Genomic DNA, 21413 nt, shown 5'->3' with positions numbered 1-21413 from the left:
CTTTACTTTGTAAAGCTTACTATCAACGGCAGATTTCGTTTAAATTTGGGATACGCATTGCTTGCTAACACATTAGACGAATAACGTTTTACATGTAAAACTGTAAAATGGGAATAACAACTTAACAACTAATTGGTTAAGATGCTTCTATGTTCAATGTGAGGCCTGTTGAGTGTTGTTCCGTCGGAACACGCTTTTCAATACGGGATAAATGCTAACCTCATCGTGACATCATCCAAGCAGCAAGGTTCATTTCCCATTGAAAAAGCGTTATCCGACGGATCTACAGTCGACCATTCTGATGTTGAGCTATTGTTTGTATATCTAAATAGGCATATTATTATTTCTTCTAAGTAAGAGCTAACACATGTCTATTTAGCGGGCATATAAAGGTGTGGCGATTGAAGAATAAAATGATAAATCTTTCCTGAAACACGGCATTTAATAACTTATAATGAAAATATAATTGTATACGATATTTAAAAGAACTATACGCACATGTATTAATAAATGCACAATTTGTTTTTAAATTACATCATAGTCTCAAACATTCGTCTAGTTGATGGTGATAATTCAAACGAAGGTCTAGTTACGGTATTTCGCGACAACGAATGGGTACCAGTTTGTCACAAAGGAGATTGGGAAGGGGAATGGGGTATCTCTGAGGCAATGGTAGCATGTCGCCAGCTTGGATTCTCTAGCATAGGAGCTAAGCCCATCAATTATCCAAACCCATCCGAATATGTAATGGAAGAAGATGAATACGTTATCGTATGTTCAGGTTCTGAGAGTACATTAAATGAATGCAGATGGAAACCATGCCTGGATAGTTCGTACAGCCACTTATGGTTATGGAGTTATGGAGTCTCTTACGGATATGCAGGAGTAGTGTGTCGTAAGAATATTGTATAGTATAAGGGTAGTTCCATAATTATGTCAACCAAATAGTCAAAATTTGAAACTCGTTTTTATCTCATATCTCAGTAATTTGATATTGCAGATAGTGCAAACTATTCTTTTTCTGAATCTCCACGAATAGATGAAAAATTTGCTGTCAACTTCAAGAAAACTATACCAAGTTTATTTTTTACCCATTGACCTCTGTTGCGGACGTTCATCCCCAAAACTGCCATCTTTAACCACCTTGTTTAAAGTCTTCTTTTTGGTTTCAAACAAATACAGTTTACATTTTTTGAAAGTTGATAACTGGCTTTCTCTGAGGAGTCTTGATTTGGCATCCCTGTTCAGTATTAAGAAATGATGTCATTTTCATCTTTGCTGGCGTACAAATTGAAATATTTCAATTTTTACCGTAACGAAAAAAATCTACATCCGCAACGGAGAAAATTGAGAAATTATGACCAGAGGAAAAAGATTTTTTTCTTTGCTGATTTTCTAGTTCTTTAGCTTTGCCCTCTTGCAAGCAAAACTGTATCAGTTTCCATCAACAATCTGAACAATACAGAGCAATTGTAACTGAAACACAAGTATCTCAAAAAGCTTTCTATGAACACGTCCGCAACGGCAAAGGTGGGTTAAATGACACCAAAACACCTGTACTGAATATTGTAAATTACTTTGTACTGTGACTCGTAAATAAACAGCCTTTTTTTTTGGGGGGGGGGGGGAAACTTAACTTTTATAAGATAATGCACTGGCTTTTCCTTTTCGTCTTTTGGTAAATGAATAAACCATTACAAAAAATAATCTATTCTGGCTCGTCGTATATGTAAGATAAACGGTTCAAAACAGACCATTACCAGAAATAATCGATGTCTTGTTGATATATTGTTCGTATGTTAGTCGCTTGGAAGGGATTGACTCCTAGCCTTCGGGGTCTTCTGTTTTGAATCTTTTTTGTCTCTTAATAATAGATATATAGATAAAACCTTAGTAATATTGTTAACAGACTCTATACCTACCAACGGGTCTTAACGCAGGCAACTGTGTAGTTCGGACAATTAAGTGCATTAGTCAAAAATAATCGTACTTTATAAAGCCCGTGGTCGTGTACAGCTATCTAAAGCAATGCACTCAATTTATCATCCCTGTCATAATTATTTATTATTGTTTTATTATTAGCAAACTGCGAACCGACGTGTCTTAATGGAGGTACGTGTGTAGGTCCCGGGAAATTGCAATTGCTCTAATGGATATACTGGACAAAGATGTCATATAGGTGAGTATAGGACAGTACTTAGTGGTTTTGGTGTATCGGTCGTCCTGAGGGCATTACCGGAGGATGCGGGGAAGGGTTCTGCTACAAAAGTATAAAGCATACATGTACACATAGCAAATTTAATTTCGGCTATTAAATTCCACTGACATGAGTTTTTCACCTGATTGCTTAATCCATGGAAGTAAGAGACATAACTACTAATTACATTATCCCTTAATATAATTCGACAACAGCTAAACAAAAATCATCATATTACCATGAGTACTCTAGAAAGGATGGATCCACGATTAGCTTAAGTCATTTGGGTGTACATACAAGCGTTTCTAGCATGCCGGATGAAAAACCTCAGGGAATTGGTACCCTTCGCAGGACGACGGTTAATTAAATATTGTACTGACTCGTGAACACGATCAGTCTCTCACTTTTGCAATCACCTCTGATTTTCCAGTAGCGTATCCATGATTTTTTTGACGAAAATGGTAAAATATTGTCAAAACAGGCATACAATAAAAATCCGACAATCAGCATCCTACAGCTGGGGGAAATGTGAGCCAATAATTATGTTCCACAAAGGTTGAGGCGGAAAGAGTTACACGCTCTTCCCCCACTTGGTTACGCCGCTGTATCTTCCTCCTTTCCCGTCTCTAAGTCACAAGCTCTTCGATTTCCTTAACCTTTTCTTCTTTGTTCATTGACTTTCACTCATTCATTGAGTTTCATTCATTTATTTATTGCAATTCATTGTGTAATCAACTAAAGTATCGTATTCGTATCTCATGTTCATTGCTCTGTTAGATTCTTACTTTTTTGAAATTTCGTTTCAAATCTTTTAGATTGGCAAAAACCAGTAATTGAACACTTGTTTACGAATATAACAGTCAACACTGATCCATACTTACCTACCGCTGTTGTCACATGGAATGACACCATTGTAGTCACTGATAATTCTGGTAACGTCACACTGACGTCGAACTATGATCCTGGAAATACCTTCCTTATTGGTGTTACTGATGTGGTGTATACTGCGGTTGACTCAAGCGACAATATACAAACCGCAATTTTTATTGTAACCGTAGAAGGTAATTACGGTATATTTAATAATCAACATTTATTTTTGAAATGATATCTTACACAAATTTAAATACTCTACGTCAATATGTTTATAGAATTACTTCTGCAAATTGACGTCTTTCATGGTCAATGAATTATTGAAATAATCATATCTTTTAAATACGAGGTAATATTTTAGAATTCCCATTTGAAATTTCGGTTTAGATCGGCAAAAACCAGAAATCGAACACATGTTTACCAATATAACAGTCAACACTGATTCAGACTTGCCATCAGCTGTCGTTACATGGAATGAAACCATTGCAGTCACTGATAATTCTGGCAATGCCACACTATCATCGAACTATGAATCCGGAGATACGTTCTTTATGGGTAATACTGATGTGGTGTATACTGCGACTGACTCAAGCGACAACGTTCAAACCGTCATTTTTACCGTGATCGTAAAAGGTATTCTGATTTAGTATTATTCCTACAAGTATAATATTATTATCCTAAGAGAAAAATAATTTTCTCTATATACTCGTAGGTTAAACAAAATGGGTATACAAGTCTTTCATTGACTATAAAATAAAATTATGTTATGTAATTTGCTTAACATTCAGATTGGAGAAGGCCAATTATCCAGCACAAGTTTACCAATATAATAGTCAACAATGAACCTGGTTTACCATCTGCCGTTGTTACTTGGAATGACAACATCATAGCTACTGATAATTCTGGGAATGTAACAGTGATGTCAAGCTCTCACCCTATGGATACATTCCTCATTGGGAGCACCGAGGTGGTATATACTGCAACAGACCCAAGCGGCAATTGTGAAAACGTCACATTTAATGTGACTGTGTATGGTAACTCTGACTAACATTGCTTTTGAAATAATGTATATAAGATAAAAGATTATATGGTTACATTGAATAAACACGATACCCTGGTCTACGGTAAAACCATAAAACCTCGTCTACAAGCATATAGAGTGCTTTTGATGAACGCTGAATTAATCCAGACCCTATCCATCGACAAAATTATAATAATATGGAATTTGAGCGAATTAATTACCGATATACAAACATATACAAACAAGTACTATTGTAAGACCAATCTATTGTATTGACATATTTACGACTGTCTCGTTTTAATTTAGTTTTCATCAAAAACACACTATATGCTTGTAGACGAGGTTTTACGGTATACTGTTAACATAGTTAACATTGGCAACAATATAGTAATATGGGAATAGAAGACCAGAAGCAAAGCGGATTTGTACTATAATAGTCCGTATATCTTCCTCAAGTCAGTAAAGTAAAATCAAATTTTGAGATTTTCTCAAAAAGTGTTCAATTTTTGAAGGAATCTGTTGTGATAGTTGGATTCCTTGCATCATTTCCTTTCTGAAAATGTATAATTTTATATACTTCTCATCATTACATTTAAAGATACAATAAAAAACAATAGCTAAATTACTGACTCGAGAAAGGTATACAGACTAAAGTGGTAAAACAAACAGCAGCAGCAACAACAACAACAATCATGATATATTTGATTTCATTTCATTTTCAGCTGCATGTCCGATGAGTTTTGCTACCGTTAAATTTCAAAACCTAACTTGGCCTTTAACGCCTGCTGAAAACCAATCAGTTCCTTCCAGTGAAAGATGTGATGTAAACACCGAGAAACGTAAGATTAAAATCCTAAACTGTTGTAGTAATGTTTTTGAATGAGAAAACATCACATCACATTAGCTAGACAACAAAATGTCGACAATGTCACTGTGTGTATTTCCTTACGACTTTTGTTCAAGGAAAGATGATGTAAATATTGAACAAAAATCAGCAGCAACCCAATATAATGGCGGTGCGTTTTTATGTCTTTCACAAAAGAGCAATTTACAAGATTGCGTGTTGTTTGTCCCTTCACTTGTTTCAAAAATCGCACCTTATGATCCATCTTTATCCGGAATAAAGATGGACAGAGCGTCCGTCTAGAGATCGGAAGGTCGTGGTTCGAATCCCATGCCGCACATTCCTCTTTTTTTTTCAAGTTGGGTTGTGTCCCGGGGTTGTGTGCCGGTCGGGATTTGTGTTTAATTGTTGTCTTGTTTAATTGTAACACTTTGGGTTGGTAAACTGTTCTTTCTTTCTCATTAATTATATTCAGTTTCCTCCTGTAGCGATCAATCGTTCCCCATTGTGTTTATTTGTTCTTGTGCAGGGGGCGTATCCCATTACCTACTTTACTTGTATTATGTCAAAGAAACGATTAAGCTTCAGTAATAATGATCTCTTGTACTTGTGAAATTGCGTAATATTTCTTTGTGTGTATTGTATACCTCGACTGCTTACTATACCCAGTTTTAACCAGCGTTTATCAGTGGGAGCTAGTAGCCTAATGGATAGAGCGTCCGTATAGAGATCGGAAGGTCGTGGGTTCGAATCCCATGCCGGCACATTCCCTTGCTCTTTTTCTAGTTGGCTTGTGTGCCGGTCGGGATTTGTGTTTATTTGTTGTCTTTTTAATTGTAACACTTTGGGTTGGTAAACTGTTCTTTCTTTCTTTCATGATTTTTGCCCTTTTAATTGCAGGTGGTGAAGGCATAGCGCTACGTATTTGCAAACCTGATGAAAAGAGGGGGGCTATTTGGTTGAATGCAACCTTTGAAGGATGTGGGAATGAAGACGAACCCGATCTACATGAACTATCTGAGGTAATTTATATATTGCACATTATAACTTAGAGGCTCAATGGTTAATATAGAAACTGGTGGAAGAAGTGACATTAAGGTTAGCAACTATTTTAAACTGTTGCGATTTGGTAGTTCACAACATCTTGCAAATGGTAGTGAGCTTTGACAAAATTGCATTGATCATTTCATAGCGACTCTGTAGAAGAATTCAAATATCACAGATATACTTTTGGAAATCCTGTGGTTCTTGAGTAAAGAGGGCTGAAACAACAACACTTTTGTAAGTATATGATTTGTAGAATGAACTTTTGCAAAACATCAAAGTGTTCTTTTTCAATAATATATTGATTTAGATAATGAAAATTGATTTTTTCCCGATTCGACCAACAATACCCAGTCTACCCTGAAGTGCTCTGGGCCAACTTTGCACCAATATAATATTGGTCTCAAGATGCCAATATGCTAATACGTTGTATAAAACTTTATGATTTTACACCATGCTCCATAATTACCCAAATATTTCCTGCTTCTACTGCGTGTTTATATACAACATGTTGTGTCATTGAAAATATGAGTACAATGTTTTGCTTGTTTTTTACCTTGTATATGATAGACTGCAGTTGTAGAAAGCAATGTTGTCAATGTAGCTGAGGCACTGAATAGTGTTACACAGGACTTAGAGAGCCTGACAGCGAGTAGTATTGAAGATGTAGCTGCAACTTTTCAAAGTATTGTAGACGTCGGATCTGCTGAACCGGAGGTACATGTACAATAACTAAAATGCACTATGTATATCATTTACAGTCACGAGATACAATAACAATACAATGATGAAGACATGAGCGCAAGAAGACCGTAAGTCCACTTGGCCCCTCAACATGTATACACTAAAGTTACGTATAGTTTCTTAGGGTTATATGTAATACATGTTCCAGGGTCAAAACCTCATGAAAGGTTGTGAAAGATCTGTTTAGCCCCTGACCATATATTAAACATTATCAAACTATACGAAACTATACGCACCTTTAGTGTATACATGTTGAGGAACCAAGTGGACTTACGGTTTTCTTGCGCTCAGGTCTTCAATTGCAGTGTTACAATCGATGGACATTTCTCGGAATTTTGTAGTTTAATAAAATGATCACTTTTATGTATTACTCTTTCCAACCCTTGGTCTTTTCGTATCACTCCACACTGGACAGTGTACTTCGGTTATATTTATAAATGCACTTTTATAAATACGCACGTGACCACCTCCGCGCTGCCATAACAGCTTATAGACAGTAAGTCTCGAAGTGACCTTCTACATAGCGAGTGGTCTTCCTATACATTTGAACGCAAAGGTGGAACAACATGAGCCTGCTGTGCAGCAAAATTGTCTATTTTGTACAACTTTGTGATTATATTGTAAACGTTTCCATCGTTGAATATTTTATCCGTCGTGAAATGCTGTTTTTGATAACATATTACAAATTCAGAATTGCAAAATGTGTAATAATTCTGCAACTCAATTAATACTTAAATTTGATGATATTTATCTACAGAGTTCCTATCCCTTTCTGTATAGTGGTCAATGCATAAGGATTTAGTCACGCTTGCTGGTCTTGGTATGTCGTGCCCATGGGTCACGTGCGTATTTATAAAAGCGCGTTTATAAATATAACCGAAGTACACTGCTGGAGCAGACTCTTGCTACTACATATTCGTTTGTGTATGGTTTTGTATTGGACACAAATCTGTTCATCCTAGGTAACCACTGATAAACAGTCTCCTACCAATATTATTAGGGATTTTTCGATTTCCACGACTGTGACGGTAAAATACCAAATGCTGTCATCGTCAACTTCGTAATGTGTCGTCGTCCAAATTCTACAACACACGAAGAGTCTGACACCCGTTGTTTTACCGTCACAAAACCATCCGTCGTGGAAATCGAAAAAAAACTTGTGAAGTCCATCACGAGATTGTAATGTCATTCACTCCTGTACTCATCGTTGTTTTATATACAGCTTACGAAAGCAGTTGTAGGGATTGTTGATAATCTTGTTGAAGCTGCAAATATGCAAACGACTACTGAACATCATACGAAGAAAGATCCGAAGACAGTTGACATTTTGAGAGCATTTGAAGACCAGGTTATCAGGAGTGCTTCAGCAAGACAACAAGTTGATGTTGTAAAACCCAACTTGATTTTGAAAACAACAACTATAAAGCCGAGCGGAAACTCTAAAGCACCAGTGAAGTTTGCAGTACGTAGCATTAGTGAGAGTGATAATGATTTTGGAGAGGGTGCTCTGTTCCAACTTGAAGAAGACAGCACATCTTCTCAGAAAGACACCAGAACATCCGTGTCCCTCCCTGCAGCACTCTTCAATTCAACCACAAATGGTAAGAATTATACTGCTAAATATAATTGGTGAATATAGTGAAAATGGTAATGATAATGATGATGATGATGATGATGATGATGATGATGATGATGATGATGATGATGATGATGATGATGATGATGATGATTAGATAGTGAATTATGATGATTGTATTTTTGTTATTCACAGAGACAATTGGAGTCAGTATTGTTGTTCATAATAGCGATGCATTATTTCCAAGTAATAGGACAAACAAAACTCTGAGTGGTGATATAATAGCTGCAATTGTAACTGGTTCCAACAATGTCAATAATTTAGTGGAACCAGTAGCTCTAGAATTCACCGTAAGTCAATGAAGTATAAAGGTTTCACAATAAATACTAAGACGAAAATAAAGTGAAGACGGGTGTAGAAAACTCCATTTCATGAAAACACCTATGAAAACTCTATAAAGCGTCAGTCTTTTAACGTTGTTATCGAAAACGTTGTCAACATTTCCATTTGACCTCGTCTTCGAGTACAAATATTTCATATTACACAGATTGCAGCCTTGTAAAATCTTAGTTAGAATTACTATGAAATATACAGTTTTTTTCCCTGCAAAATGCAGTTAAAGGTCCCGCATTCAGTAGTGATTTGCTCCCGGATTTGCTCATCCGAACGATCATAAAAATCAACAAAATTCAGAAGTGCTAACATAGCCTGTTAGTAGTTCAGCCGAAACCCGTGTATTTAAGACAAAATAAGACATTAACATATGAATCTGTAATTTATATACTGACAGTATATATATTAATTTCAACTTCGTCGATACTGCTGTTTTTTGCCAAATATTTAATTTCAAAAATGCCAACTGACAATTTGAATGGCTTATCCTTCACATTTAAGCAATTTATAAACAATTTTAATTTCTGTACACTTGCGCTGGGATCACTGAATGGGTCGTTAAATTACCTACCCCGAATCGTATTTAGATAATGCATCATTTCCTTCCTTATTCATACAATTAATTTGTATGCAGGTGAAAGGAGAAAAACCAACATGCGTATTTTGGGATTTTAACATTCTTGACTGGTCTCAAAATGGATGTGAATTTGTAGAATCAATAAGAAATAAAGTGATGTGTCATTGTTATCACCTGACGAACTTTGCTGTACTTGTGGTAAGGATATGTTGCACGTTTGACATGTGGGTCCCTTATCCTGCTCTTTAACTAAATGACGTGCCTCGAGGCCTCATAATAGCCGAGTCGCTATTCATCATAATATGGAAATATTATACTTTCAATTATTTATAAATTGATATTTCAAGAGGGTTAAAGTTTCATACAATCCACACTGTCAGAAGAAACTAATTGTAATGGACCTACTACTGATTCTTGCCTTTTACTAGCTCCGTAAAGACACGCTCCCTATTCAAACGACAATTGAAATCCCAACTTGAATTATGAATAATCGTAGAATGAGCCGATAATCATGTTTGAACATAATTCAAATTATTGCAGGATTCAGGTACGAGGTATCTCATATGTGCTGATCTCGACGAAAACATTACTTTTATATAGCAAACTCGTTGGAACCCTACAAACTGTTGTCAATGCAATTCAAACAATTATATATATACGTTTTTCATATAGTTTGATGTTTTGTACATCATGTTTTATGCTCTTGTAGGATGTAACATACGAGAAATCACACGTTGTTCTTGATGTAGTAAGCAAAGTTGGATGTGGTCTATCGATGTGTTCTCTGCTGATAACATTGGTCATATTTATATCGTTCAGGTATAGTCTAATTACTGTACTACAGGGTGTCCCAGAATGATTTATACCGCAAAATATGGAATTTTTTAGGTATAAAGGGCATTTCTATTGGTCATATTGTTTTGCATTTTAAGTTTTACATATATTTAGCGTTCTCAGATTTTTTAGATTTTAAAATTTGGACGTTTCTAGTAGAAGTTAGAGAGGATTGCGTAAAAATGGTGAATTCCAAGTTTTGACAAAGCAACCTATTTTGAAAATCTGTAAAATTACTAACCGTTCAGCACAAAGTTATTTGGAAAATGTTATGCAGTATATTTGTTGTGTCCTGTTCTTACTTCTACTAAATAGTCAATATCTATCGTTTATTTATGATGTTACAAAGCAATCCTTGTATGGAATAAAGGATTTGCTACGCTTGAGTGATCTTAAACTATTCTGTCGTTGGCGGCAGTTTTGAAGCCAATTATTGCGGTGTGACGGTTTCATCATTTGACATGCCGGCAGAAATGGATTTTTAATAAAAGTATAGAGAAGGTTCGTCCTTAGTGTCACAGCATGCATTTATGTCCACAGTATATTGGCAAACCCACAGCTACGTGACGAAGAAAATCAAAATTTACTGCGGAGGATCCTTGAGGAAGTTATATCCTCTGTAATAATGACATTTTGGGTAAAAATTGGGGTAAAAATCACATAAAAAGTGTGTTTTTCAACCTAAATATCTGATATCATATTGAAAGGTTTCACTTAATCCCATATCAAGAATTATTTAGCATTGTAAGCTCTACATCTGTGCCAAATTTGGTGTATCTCCTATAAAAGAATGCAGGATTTCTCCAATATATTGCACAGTGCGGCTGAACGATGGTGATAAAGGATCCATGTGTTATGCCTTTGCACTGTAAATTACACACATGCAGTTTTCGTCAATTTTCAGTAATAGCAATGTCACACAAAAAAGAATCAAGCTATTTCCATGAAAGTCACAAAATAAGTAGGAGACATGTGTGGCATTGTATTGCACTTATTAAGATTAGATACACTGTTGACTATATATTTTTGATAATTTGTTCAAACACGGTATAAATCATTCGGGGACACCTTGTATTAGTATTTTCTTTTGAATTGATAAGTTTACACTTCATCGAAGCTAGGCATATTGAATAGAATCTTCTGGTTGATGTTAATGTTGATACCTTTGCATTTGCACTGACCGGGTTATTTTGCCCTTTTTTTAATCAATTATAATAATTTCGAAAATGTTTCTCTTTCTTGAGATTACAGACTACGGTCCCAAAGGCTTTTAATACTCAACATATTATAAAACAATGTTTGTGATTGATACCAGCATATCAAAAGTTCATCTACATTAGTATCAAGTATTAGTATTATAAGTATTATTATTATTATTAGGGCTCTTTCACCTGAAGCCCTTCCCACCTTTAGTAAAGTTTTTTTTTCTCTCACAACCATTACTATCAGGCAACTACGGTCCGGCAAAAACGCCATATCCCGCAAAATTCTCATTCAATTCTGCCTGGCCTTGTTCTTGTTATACTTCGTGTTTCTGGTTGGTATTGATCGCGTGTCACATCGCGGTGGTTGTATCTTTGTAGCAGCTTTATTACATTTTCTGACTCTTGCGAGTCTCTCATGGATGGGCGTTGAGGCATATCACATGTATCTTAATGTGGTGAAGGTTTTCGATGCGATCCCGGAACATTTCCTTCTTAAGGCGTCCCTTGTTGCATGGGGTGAGTTAACAATTTACTTTTTTCTGCATGACTACTCCTATATAATATTTTTTCGAAGCCTGACTGATCCAAAACGATCGCTAAGTTTCCATATATTTTGTATTGACTAATGTACACAAAATCGTGCCAAATGCAATCTCGCTGATCAACCAAGATTCGAACCTGTGCTCTTTGATTTATTGTTCCGATACCACTAAATGGTTAAGTCCCGGGTTAGGTCAACAGGGCTTAGAATAATTATGAGCCCAGAGGTAAAATTTCCAAAAGGCGTGTCAAAATTGCTTTCCCCACCTTTCTCCCCGACAAAAATCTTTTTCCCCACCCTTTGCACATGCTTAATGTTTGCATCCCCAATTTGAAAACCTAGAATAGTCTTTCTGTACGGTTTTTAGAGCATTAAACAGGAAACCCCGCTTGGCCAGTTCTCCACAGAAGAACTGACAACACACCTGTTACTTTGATGACAGACAGAACAGAATTTATATACATGGATAAATATTAACCATGACTAATTCCCCAAGGAACTTGAACCAAAAGTGGGGTTTTAAGGCAATCTATCATCACGCAATTTTTTCTTCATTAACTTTTTTTTAATCTTTATTGCTTACATTGTCAATAGGATTTCCATTCCTGGTGTCAGTGATGTCTCTAGGAGCGGGAATAAGTTATTATGATCACATGCAATAGTAGGTATAGCTAAAATAATTTAAAAGTTCAACAACAAAACGTAATTTGTAACTATTACTATGCTTTATACGTACAACATTTGAGAGATTCGGAGTTGTAAGGGCTCGCCTCTATTTATAATAAATTTCGTGGCGCACACTAATAAGTCATATTGGAAAATCGCAATATGTACATTGTTTGATTTCTGCCAGGGCAGGTGCAGAATTTGCAATTGTTAAATTACAGAACGCTGACAGGTTCAAAGTGGCTATAGAGTATGCTAAATTCAGTTCAAGGAAAAAGTGGCACATAAGGATGTACATTTCTTTATAAATCCAAAATTTATTATTTATTATTTATTAAATAGTTTCAAGACCGATATTTCAATTTTGCGCGAGCTAACGAGAACAAAACAAGCATTTATGTCATGAATTACATACTGCAGTTACTGTCCGTTTTCCTATACACAATACACTATCCAAATTGCAGGCAAATGTAACTTACCTGCATTTTCCCCCTCTAATTTATTTTTCCCTTCCCTTCTTTTTTGGTTTTGGTGGGGCGGTCTTAGAGGTGCCTGGCACCTGTTCGCTCCAGCCATTCACTGGACTTTTTAAAACTAATGTTCCTTTCATAATATTGTGTAATTTTTGATGTAACTTATGTGCAATATTATATATTTTTTGTAATTCTGTGCCAGTGATAAAGTGTAATAAATAAATAAATAAATAAATAAAAATAAACACAGTGCTCTCACCATTGACGCGTAACCTCTACAAATAGTGTATATTAGAAGTATAGGATATTTCCTAGTTAACGTCACTGTGTGAAAAATAACCGGCCAATATTTAAAGTATTCTCTGAAATTCTAGAAAATATTGTTTTGTAACATGTCCTAAATTTTTAGCTAATTTAGGTGTTTGGAAATATTCGCACTTTTGTGTTTTAGGAAGGATATGTAAACATCAGATAACACCAAAAAGTATGAAGAAATTATTTCCAAACCGTGTTAAGTCAACAACCATTATATGTTTCTCATTTTCAAGAATGCTGGTTAACAATAAGAAGACCATTGTCTCATTTCGTGAACAAAGGCCCACATAGTATTGTTACCTTGCGTTTACTTTATAATCGTTCACCCAACTGAAACTATAATACCAGCTCATTGCACAGGTAAAACAGAAACATGAGTAGTGTGGATTTAACCAGAGAAGATCTGATTTAATCAGTTGAGCTGTTTTCATTGAGTGTTATCTTGGTTTAATAGCATTTAATGGGGTTTAAGTCCTGCAAAGGTCGTGGTGAATTCTACTGTAGACATGACTGCATCATGCATGACCAGTATTAACTTGTTGTTACCTTGAATATTTTCTTTTCTTTATAGCTGTTTCGTAGCAACGGGGCCGCCATTGTACTACGGGCTCGTCCTACCCATCGCCACAATCTTGTTGTATAACACGATTACATTCGCCCTCGTCATGCGGCGTCTACTCAAAGCCAATCTTGGTGGTACCGTACAGCAGAAGTCGAAAGCTGGCCAGATTTCTCGGAGGCTCCAGAACGCGTTCGCTATATCTGTCCTAATGGGACTCACTTGGGTGTTTGGATTTTTTGCTATCGAAGGCGCGAAATTTGCCTTTTCTCTCATATTCTGCTTGTTCAACTCATTCCAAGGTGTCGTTGTCTTTGTCTTGTTTTGTGTCCGTCAAGAAGATGTCAAGACAACGTTACGTAAATTCATCGGATCCATTTTCAATTTGCCTGAACGTCCTGCAACATCAATAACAGCAAGTACCGGTGTTATGTCAACAACCTCTGGACCGAAGTATAAAGATGTCAGTTTCAGCTTGACAAATATGCCATCTCCAAGTTCGACAGAAAACCCAACTTACGATTATTCGATACCCGTATGCAAAGCAGAAAATGATGTCGGTTGTGAAGAAGCGACAGCACACCAAAGTGACAGCGTCTCGAAATCACCAGCTGTTAGCGAAGCAGTGGATTACGGAAACACCTCGTCAGGAATTGATGAGGGAGTGGATTATGAAAACGCACCTTCCAGCTACCAAGATAACCCAGATGATGAAGCTGAAATAAGCCCCGCAGCTGTATCTCCATTAGAGGGCATCGTCGCAACTGAGAAGATATCTCAAGTGGTTGCTACACCTGATGTGATCATCGGTACGGATCAATCAAGTTGGGTTCTTGACAAGCCGTCCTTGACGAGTCCTCAGATGGAATCAGAATGATTTATACCGCAAAAGATGGAATTTTTTAGGTATAAAGGGCATTTCTATTGGTCATATTGTTTTGCATTTTAAGTTTTACATATATTTAGCTTTCTCAGATTTTTAGATTTTAAAATTTGGACGTTTCTAGTAGAAGTTAGAGAGGATTGCGTAAAATGGTGAATTCAAGTTTTGACAAAGCAACCTATTTTGAAAATCTGTAAAATTACTAACCGTTCAGCACAAAGTTATTTGGAAAATGTTATGCAGTATATTTGTTGTGTCCTGTTCTTACTTCTACTAAATAGTCAATATCTATCGTTTATTTATGATGTTACAAAGCAATCCTTGTATGGAATAAAGGATTTGCTACGCTTGAGTGATCTTAAACTATTCTGTCGTTGGCGGCAGTTTTAAAGCCAATTATTGCGGTGTGACGGTTTCATCATTTGACATGCCGGCAGAAATGGATTTTTAATAAAAGTATAGAGAAGGTTCGTCCTTAGTGTCACAGCATGCATTTATGTCCACAGTATATTGGCAAACCCACAGCTACGTGACGAAGAAAATCAAAATTTACTGCGGAGGATCCTTGAGGAAGTTATATCCTCTGTAATAATGACATTTTTGGGTAAAATTGGGGTAAAAATCACATAAAAAGTGTGTTTTTCAACCTAAATATCTGATATCATATTGAAAGGTTTCACTTAATCCCATATCAAGCATTATTTAGCATTGTAAGCTCTACATCTGTGCCAAATTTGGTGTATCTCCTATAAAAGAATGCAGGATTTCTCCAATATATTGCACAGTGCGGCTGAACGATGGTGATAAAGGATCCATGTGTTATGCCTTTGCACTGTAAATTACAAACATGCAGTTTTCGTCAATTTTCAGTAATAGCAATGTCACACAAAAAAGAATCAAGCTATTTCCATGAAAGTCACAGAATAAGTAGGAGACATGTGTGGCATTGTATTGCACTTATTAAGATTAGATACACTGTTGACTATATATTTTTGATAATTTGTTCAAACACGGTATAAATCATTCGGGGACACCTTGTATTAGTATTTTCTTTTGAATTGATAAGTTTACACTTCATCGAAGCTAGGCATATTGAATAGAATCTTCTGGTTGATGTTAATGTTGATACCTTTGCATTTGCACTGACCGGGTTATTTTGCCCTTTTTTAATCAATTATAATAATTTCGAAAATGTTTCTCTTTCTTGAGATTACAGACTACGGTCCCAAAGGCTTTTAATACTCAACATATTATAAAACAATGTTTGTGATTGATACCAGCATATCAAAAGTTCATCTACATTAGTATCAAGTATTAGTATTATAAGTATTATTATTATTATTAGGGCTCTTTCACCTGAAGCCCTTCCCACCTTTAGTAAAGTTTTTTTTTTCTCTCACAACCATTACTATCAGGCAACTACGGTCCGGCAAAAACGCCATATCCCGCAAAATTCGCATTCAATTCTGCCTGGCCTTGTTCTTGTTATACTTCGTGTTTCTGGTTGGTATTGATCGCGTATCACATCGCGGTGGTTGTATCTTTGTAGCAGCTTTATTACATTTTCTGACTCTTGCGAGTCTCTCATGGATGGGCGTTGAGGCATATCACATGTATCTTAATGTGGTGAAGGTTTTCGATGCGATCCCGGAACATTTCCTTCTGATGGCGTCCCTTGTTGCATGGGGTGAGTTAACAATTAACTTTTTTCTGCATGACTACTCCTATATAATATTTTTCGAAGCCTGACTGATCCAAAACGATCGCTAAGTTTCCATATATTTTGTATTGACTAATGTACACAAAATCGTGCCAAATGCAATCTCGCTGATCAACCAAGATTCGAACCTGTGCTCTTTGATTTATTGTTCCGATACCACTAAATGGTTAAGTCCCGGGTTAGGTCAACAGGGCTTAGAATAATTATGAGCCCAGAGGTAAAATTTCCAAAAGGCGTGTCAAAAATTGCTTTCCCCCACCTTTCTCCCCGACAAAAAATCTTTTTCCCCACCCTTTGCACATGCTTAATGGTTGCATCCCCAATTTGAAAACCTAGAATAGTCTTTCTGTACGGTTTTAGAGCATTAAACAGGAAACCCGCTTGGCCAGTTCTCCACAGAAGAACTGACAACACACCTGTTACTTTGATGACAGACAGAACAGAATTTATATACATGGATAAATATTAACCATGACTAATTCCCCAAGGAACTTGAACCAAAAGTGGGGCTTTAAGGCAATCTATCATCACGCAATTTTTTCTTCATTAACTTTTTTTAAATCTTTATTGCTTACATTGTCAATAGGATTTCCATTCCTGGTGTCAGTGATATCTCTAGGAGCGGGAATAAGTTATTATGATCACATGCAATAGTAGGTATAGCTAAAATAATTTAAAAGTTCAACAACAAACGTAATTTGTAACTATTACTAAGCTTTATACGTACAACATTTGAGAGATTCGGAGTTGTAAGGGCTCGCCTCTATTTATAATAAATTTCGTGGCGCACACTAATAAGTCATATTGGAAAATCGCAATATGTACATTGTTTGATTTCTGCCAGGGCGGGTGCAGAATTTGCAAAATTGTTAAATTACAGAACGCTGACAGGTTCAAAGTGGCTATAGAGTATGCTAAATTCAGTTCAAGGAAAAAGTGGCACATAAGGATGTACATTTCTTTATCAATCCAAAATTTATTATTTATTATTTATTAAATAGTTTCAAGACCGATATTTCAATTTTGCGCGAGCTAACGAGAACAAAACAAGCATTTATGTCATGAATTACATACTGCAGTTACTGTCCGTTTTCCTATACACAATACACAGTGCTCTCACCATTGACGCGTAACCTCTACAAATAGTGTATATTAAAAGTATAGGATATTTCCTAGTTAACGTCACTGTGTGAAAAATAACCGGCCAATATTTAAAGTATTCTCTGAAATTCTAGAAAATATTGTTTTGTAACATGTCCTAAATGTTTAGCTAATTTAGGTGTTTGGAAATATTCGCACTTTTGTGTTTTAGGAAGGATATGTAAACATCAGATAACATCAAAAATATGAAGAAATTATTTCCAAACCGTGTTAAGTCAACAACCATTATATGTTTCTCATTTTCAAGAATGCTGGTTAACAATAAGAAGAATATTGTCTCATTTCGTGAACAAAGGCCCACATAGTATTGTTACCTTGCGTTTACTTTATAATCGTTCACCCAACTGAAACTATAATACCAGCTCATTGCACAGGTAAAACAGAAACATGTGTAGTGTGGATTTAACCAGAGAAGATCTGATTTAATCAGTTGAGCTGTTTTCATTGAGTGTTATCTTGGTTTAATAGCATTTAATGGGGTTTAAGTCCTGCAAAGGTCGTGGTGAATTCTACTGTAGACATGACTGCATCATGCATGACCAGTATTAACTTGTTGTTACCTTGAATATTTTCTTTTCTTTATAGCTGTTTCGTAGCACGGGGCCGCCATTGTACTACGGGCTCGTCCTACCCATCGCCACAATCTTGTTGTATAACACGATTACATTCGCCCTCGTCATGCGGCGTCTACTCAAAGCCAATCTTGGTGGTACCGTACAGCAGAAGTCGAAAGCTGGCCAGATTTCTCGGAGGCTCCAGAACGCGTTCGCTATATCTGTCCTAATGGGACTCACTTGGGTGTTTGGATTTTTTGCTATCGAAGGCGCGAAATTTGCCTTTTCTCTCATATTCTGCTTGTTCAACTCATTCCAAGGTGTCGTTGTCTTTGTCTTGTTTTGTGTCCGTCAAGAAGATGTCAAGGCAGCGTTACGTCAATTTATCGGATCCATTTTCAATTTGCCTGAACGTACTGCAACATCAATAACAGCAAGTACTGGTGTAATGTCAACAACCTCTGGACCGAAGTATGAAGATGTCAGTTTCAGCTTGACAAATATGCCATCTCCAACATGTCCAAGTTCAACAGAAAATCCAACGTACGGTTGCAAAGACGAAAAAGATGTCAATTGTGAAGAAGCGACAGCACACCAAAGTGACAGCGTCTCGAAATCGCCAGCCGTTAGCGAAGCAGTGGATTGCGTAAACAACTCCTTTGGTCATCAAGGACATCCATCGTCAGGAATTGATGAGGGAGTGGATTATGAAAACATGCCTTCCAGCTACCAAGATAACCCAGATGATGAAGCTGAAATAAGCCCCGCAGTTGTATCTCCATTAGAGGGCATCGTCACAACTGAGAAGATATCTCAAGTGGTTGCTACACCTGATGTGATCATCGGTACGGATCAACCAAGTTGGGTTCTTGACAACCCGTCCTTGACGAGTCCTCAGATGGAATCCTCTGAAATCGTCACAGTTGCTGTCGCAATACACGTAGATCCAGACCAGTCCGAAATTACATCAATACCAGCGACTGAGTAAAATGACGAGATTGCACTAAGGATATCCTTTATTAAACAGAATACTTCATGTCTATAATACAAAAAAAGTGTCTTGTACGAAGGAATGATATCTTGAAAACAATAGCATTGTAGAAAATCAAGTTAAAAATTTAAAGGCTGATTTTAGGTAATAATAAATGTACTGTAGATTTATATATGCATAATGCTAAATATTTTGCACACAAAAAGTATCCAAACACTTAAAGCAAAATCAATGTCATTAGCCAGTCGCTAAATCTAAAATTAAAAGTGATATAGATGGATGGAGAATATTTTGTTATGTGTACATTGATACCTCATACGACATGATGAGACTTCATTTCACTAATTAAGCTATACGCATGTGAATGACAAAAGGTGGAGTGTCAAAAGTGACAAATTTGGATATTTACAAAGGAATTTGCAAAGTACTTATATAACCAATTTACTAGATACTAGTATATAGTTAACGTATACCCCTCTATTACATGATACCGCTCTAACTATATGCGCATAATACCGCTATTTACACTTCTACTCTTTTTTCGCCTCCTAGGTATTACTACTGATTTAAAGTTAACAAATCCCATTTTTGATTTGGTATAGTATGTAATGTCAGCGGATTATTCTCATGCCTAATATCAGTTTAAGTATGAGTCATCCAAATATTGAAATTCTTATCTTTCCAAAGTAATTATTGACTGAATCGATTCGTCATTATCAAATTTTAAACCTCTAAAACTCCTTTTGCATTACGCATCTCATTACGCAATCGACGCATTTTGTTCGATGCAGTTTAACGCATTTTGTTACGCACTTGACGCATTTCGTTACGCAATTAACGTACTTTGAGACGTAATAAAACGAAGATGCCAGTTTTAACACCTAATTAATTACTTCCTTTCTGTTTAATATGTCTTTTGAAATACTAGAGAGATTGCGATTTCCAAACGTACGTTAATTCGATGATACGTTTGGAAATCGCAATCTCTCTACTATGAATGAAGTAGCGACGATAAGGCACTCCGTGTGAAATAAGACTATAACATATTAGTAGCAGAACAAAATGTAGTCATAGTATTTAGCAGGTATAAAATTGTTATTTAAATTGTTATTGTAGTTGTATATACATTGTAATAATAGAGAAACCAGCTGTAGATTGCAATTTGCTTGATTCATTAACGGTAATAACTCCATGAAATTCCCCCAACGAGTCTCTGTTTGCCCATCACTAATAAAGAAAGTAATTAAAAAAGACAATAACTGAGGTATCAAAAAACTAATAGTGCACTCAATCCCATAGATTTTCTTAAATATTGTTAAGTTCCTCTTGCATTCCCGTTTGACAGGCTTAATAAACAAAGGAATTATTTATCTTTCCTGGGGGTGCGGAGTTGTCAAAAAGTAGGCTTCACACCTCCTAAAGAAGCCTTTATGCGGGGATCTATTTTGAAAAGTGGTCCATTTGTTAATCAATTTTTTTCTACTTTAGTCCGCTTTGAACATTGTTAACCTGTTTTTGAGCTGCAAAGTGGACTTATTTTCTATTTATAGGTGGGGCCAGTTGCGACCGCATCCCGCCCCCCTGCGTACGGGCCTATGACCAAGGTGTGGAGTCAGTTGAATCCGATGAACTTATTTAGTCCAGCTGTCCAGACCTGATATGATGACATTCTGTAACAGTGTCATACTAGAAAAAGGTTTTGGCCAGCGTTTGGTTGAATGATTTACTACCGCATATTTTTAGTTACTAGTAGATTGTCAGTAAAATATAACATATTGTTAATGGAGTCTGTAACGTACTGTGATGTACGGAGAGCTCTTTGTGTCATGCAGATTACGATCAATAAAAATGAACACACTGACAATGGATGCGTGTATGGACGTCTTTTATTTACAGTATTGTAAGGCTACAAATTTGACTTAAATACCACCTTGCCTGCGGCTATTTTCCTTGAGTGTTTGGGGGCAGGGAGTGGTGAAGCCTAGCGATATTTATTTTCCCTCTTACAAATGTGTTCCAAAAGATATTTACATACTGATTTGCTTTCATATTTTGTTTAGACAAAAATAAATTTTTGCCTACACTTTGTACATAATACATTTGTTATTTCGCCGTGCATGAAACCCAAGATCTTATAGCTGCACTGTTTAACAAGACTTTCTATGCCCTACAATAATATTTATCGAGCACAACAAACTGTTGCTGAACTTACTATATTATACTAGCTGTATATTGTACATATAGC

The 21413-nt window shown here is 36.2% G+C and overlaps 2 protein-coding genes and 1 long non-coding RNA gene across 3 annotated transcripts in view; all 3 read left to right on the top strand.

Moving 5' to 3' along the window:
* LOC140145376 (uncharacterized) overlaps positions 1-14783 on the top strand; it is a 65536-nt gene extending 50753 nt beyond the window's left edge. The window contains exons 7-18 of the mRNA XM_072167124.1: positions 3455-3700; positions 3856-4101; positions 4811-4927; positions 5833-5954; positions 6547-6693; positions 7943-8321; positions 8492-8646; positions 9324-9464; positions 9976-10085; positions 11550-11821; positions 12441-12507; positions 13872-14783. Of these exons, the coding sequence (XP_072023225.1) occupies positions 3455-3700; positions 3856-4101; positions 4811-4927; positions 5833-5954; positions 6547-6693; positions 7943-8321; positions 8492-8646; positions 9324-9464; positions 9976-10085; positions 11550-11821; positions 12441-12507; positions 13872-14736 (2867 nt within the window). The 3' untranslated portion in view covers positions 14737-14783. The remainder of the gene's footprint in view (positions 1-3454; positions 3701-3855; positions 4102-4810; positions 4928-5832; positions 5955-6546; positions 6694-7942; positions 8322-8491; positions 8647-9323; positions 9465-9975; positions 10086-11549; positions 11822-12440; positions 12508-13871) is intronic.
* LOC140145375 (uncharacterized) lies at positions 547-3252 on the top strand. The gene is made up of 3 exons (XR_011858026.1): positions 547-895; positions 2083-2179; positions 3013-3252. It is a non-coding gene; the product is annotated as an uncharacterized lncRNA (long non-coding RNA).
* Positions 14784-15855: 1072 nt separating the features above from the next.
* Positions 15856-21032, top strand: LOC140145374 (latrophilin-like protein LAT-2). The gene is made up of 4 exons (XM_072167123.1): positions 15856-15863; positions 16158-16429; positions 17049-17115; positions 18220-21032. The coding sequence occupies exons 1-4, from the start codon at positions 15856-15858 to the stop codon at positions 19163-19165; spliced, it is 1293 nt and encodes a 430-aa protein (XP_072023224.1). The 3' UTR covers positions 19166-21032.
* The last annotated feature ends 381 nt before the right edge of the window (positions 21033-21413 follow it).

The sequence above is a fragment of the Amphiura filiformis genome, unplaced genomic scaffold (assembly GCF_039555335.1).
Source record: "Amphiura filiformis unplaced genomic scaffold, Afil_fr2py scaffold_240, whole genome shotgun sequence".
In the NCBI taxonomy this organism is placed as follows: domain Eukaryota; kingdom Metazoa; phylum Echinodermata; class Ophiuroidea; order Amphilepidida; family Amphiuridae; genus Amphiura; species Amphiura filiformis.
Note: the sequence above shows the minus strand (reverse complement) of the source record. Positions and strands in the feature narration are given on the sequence as shown.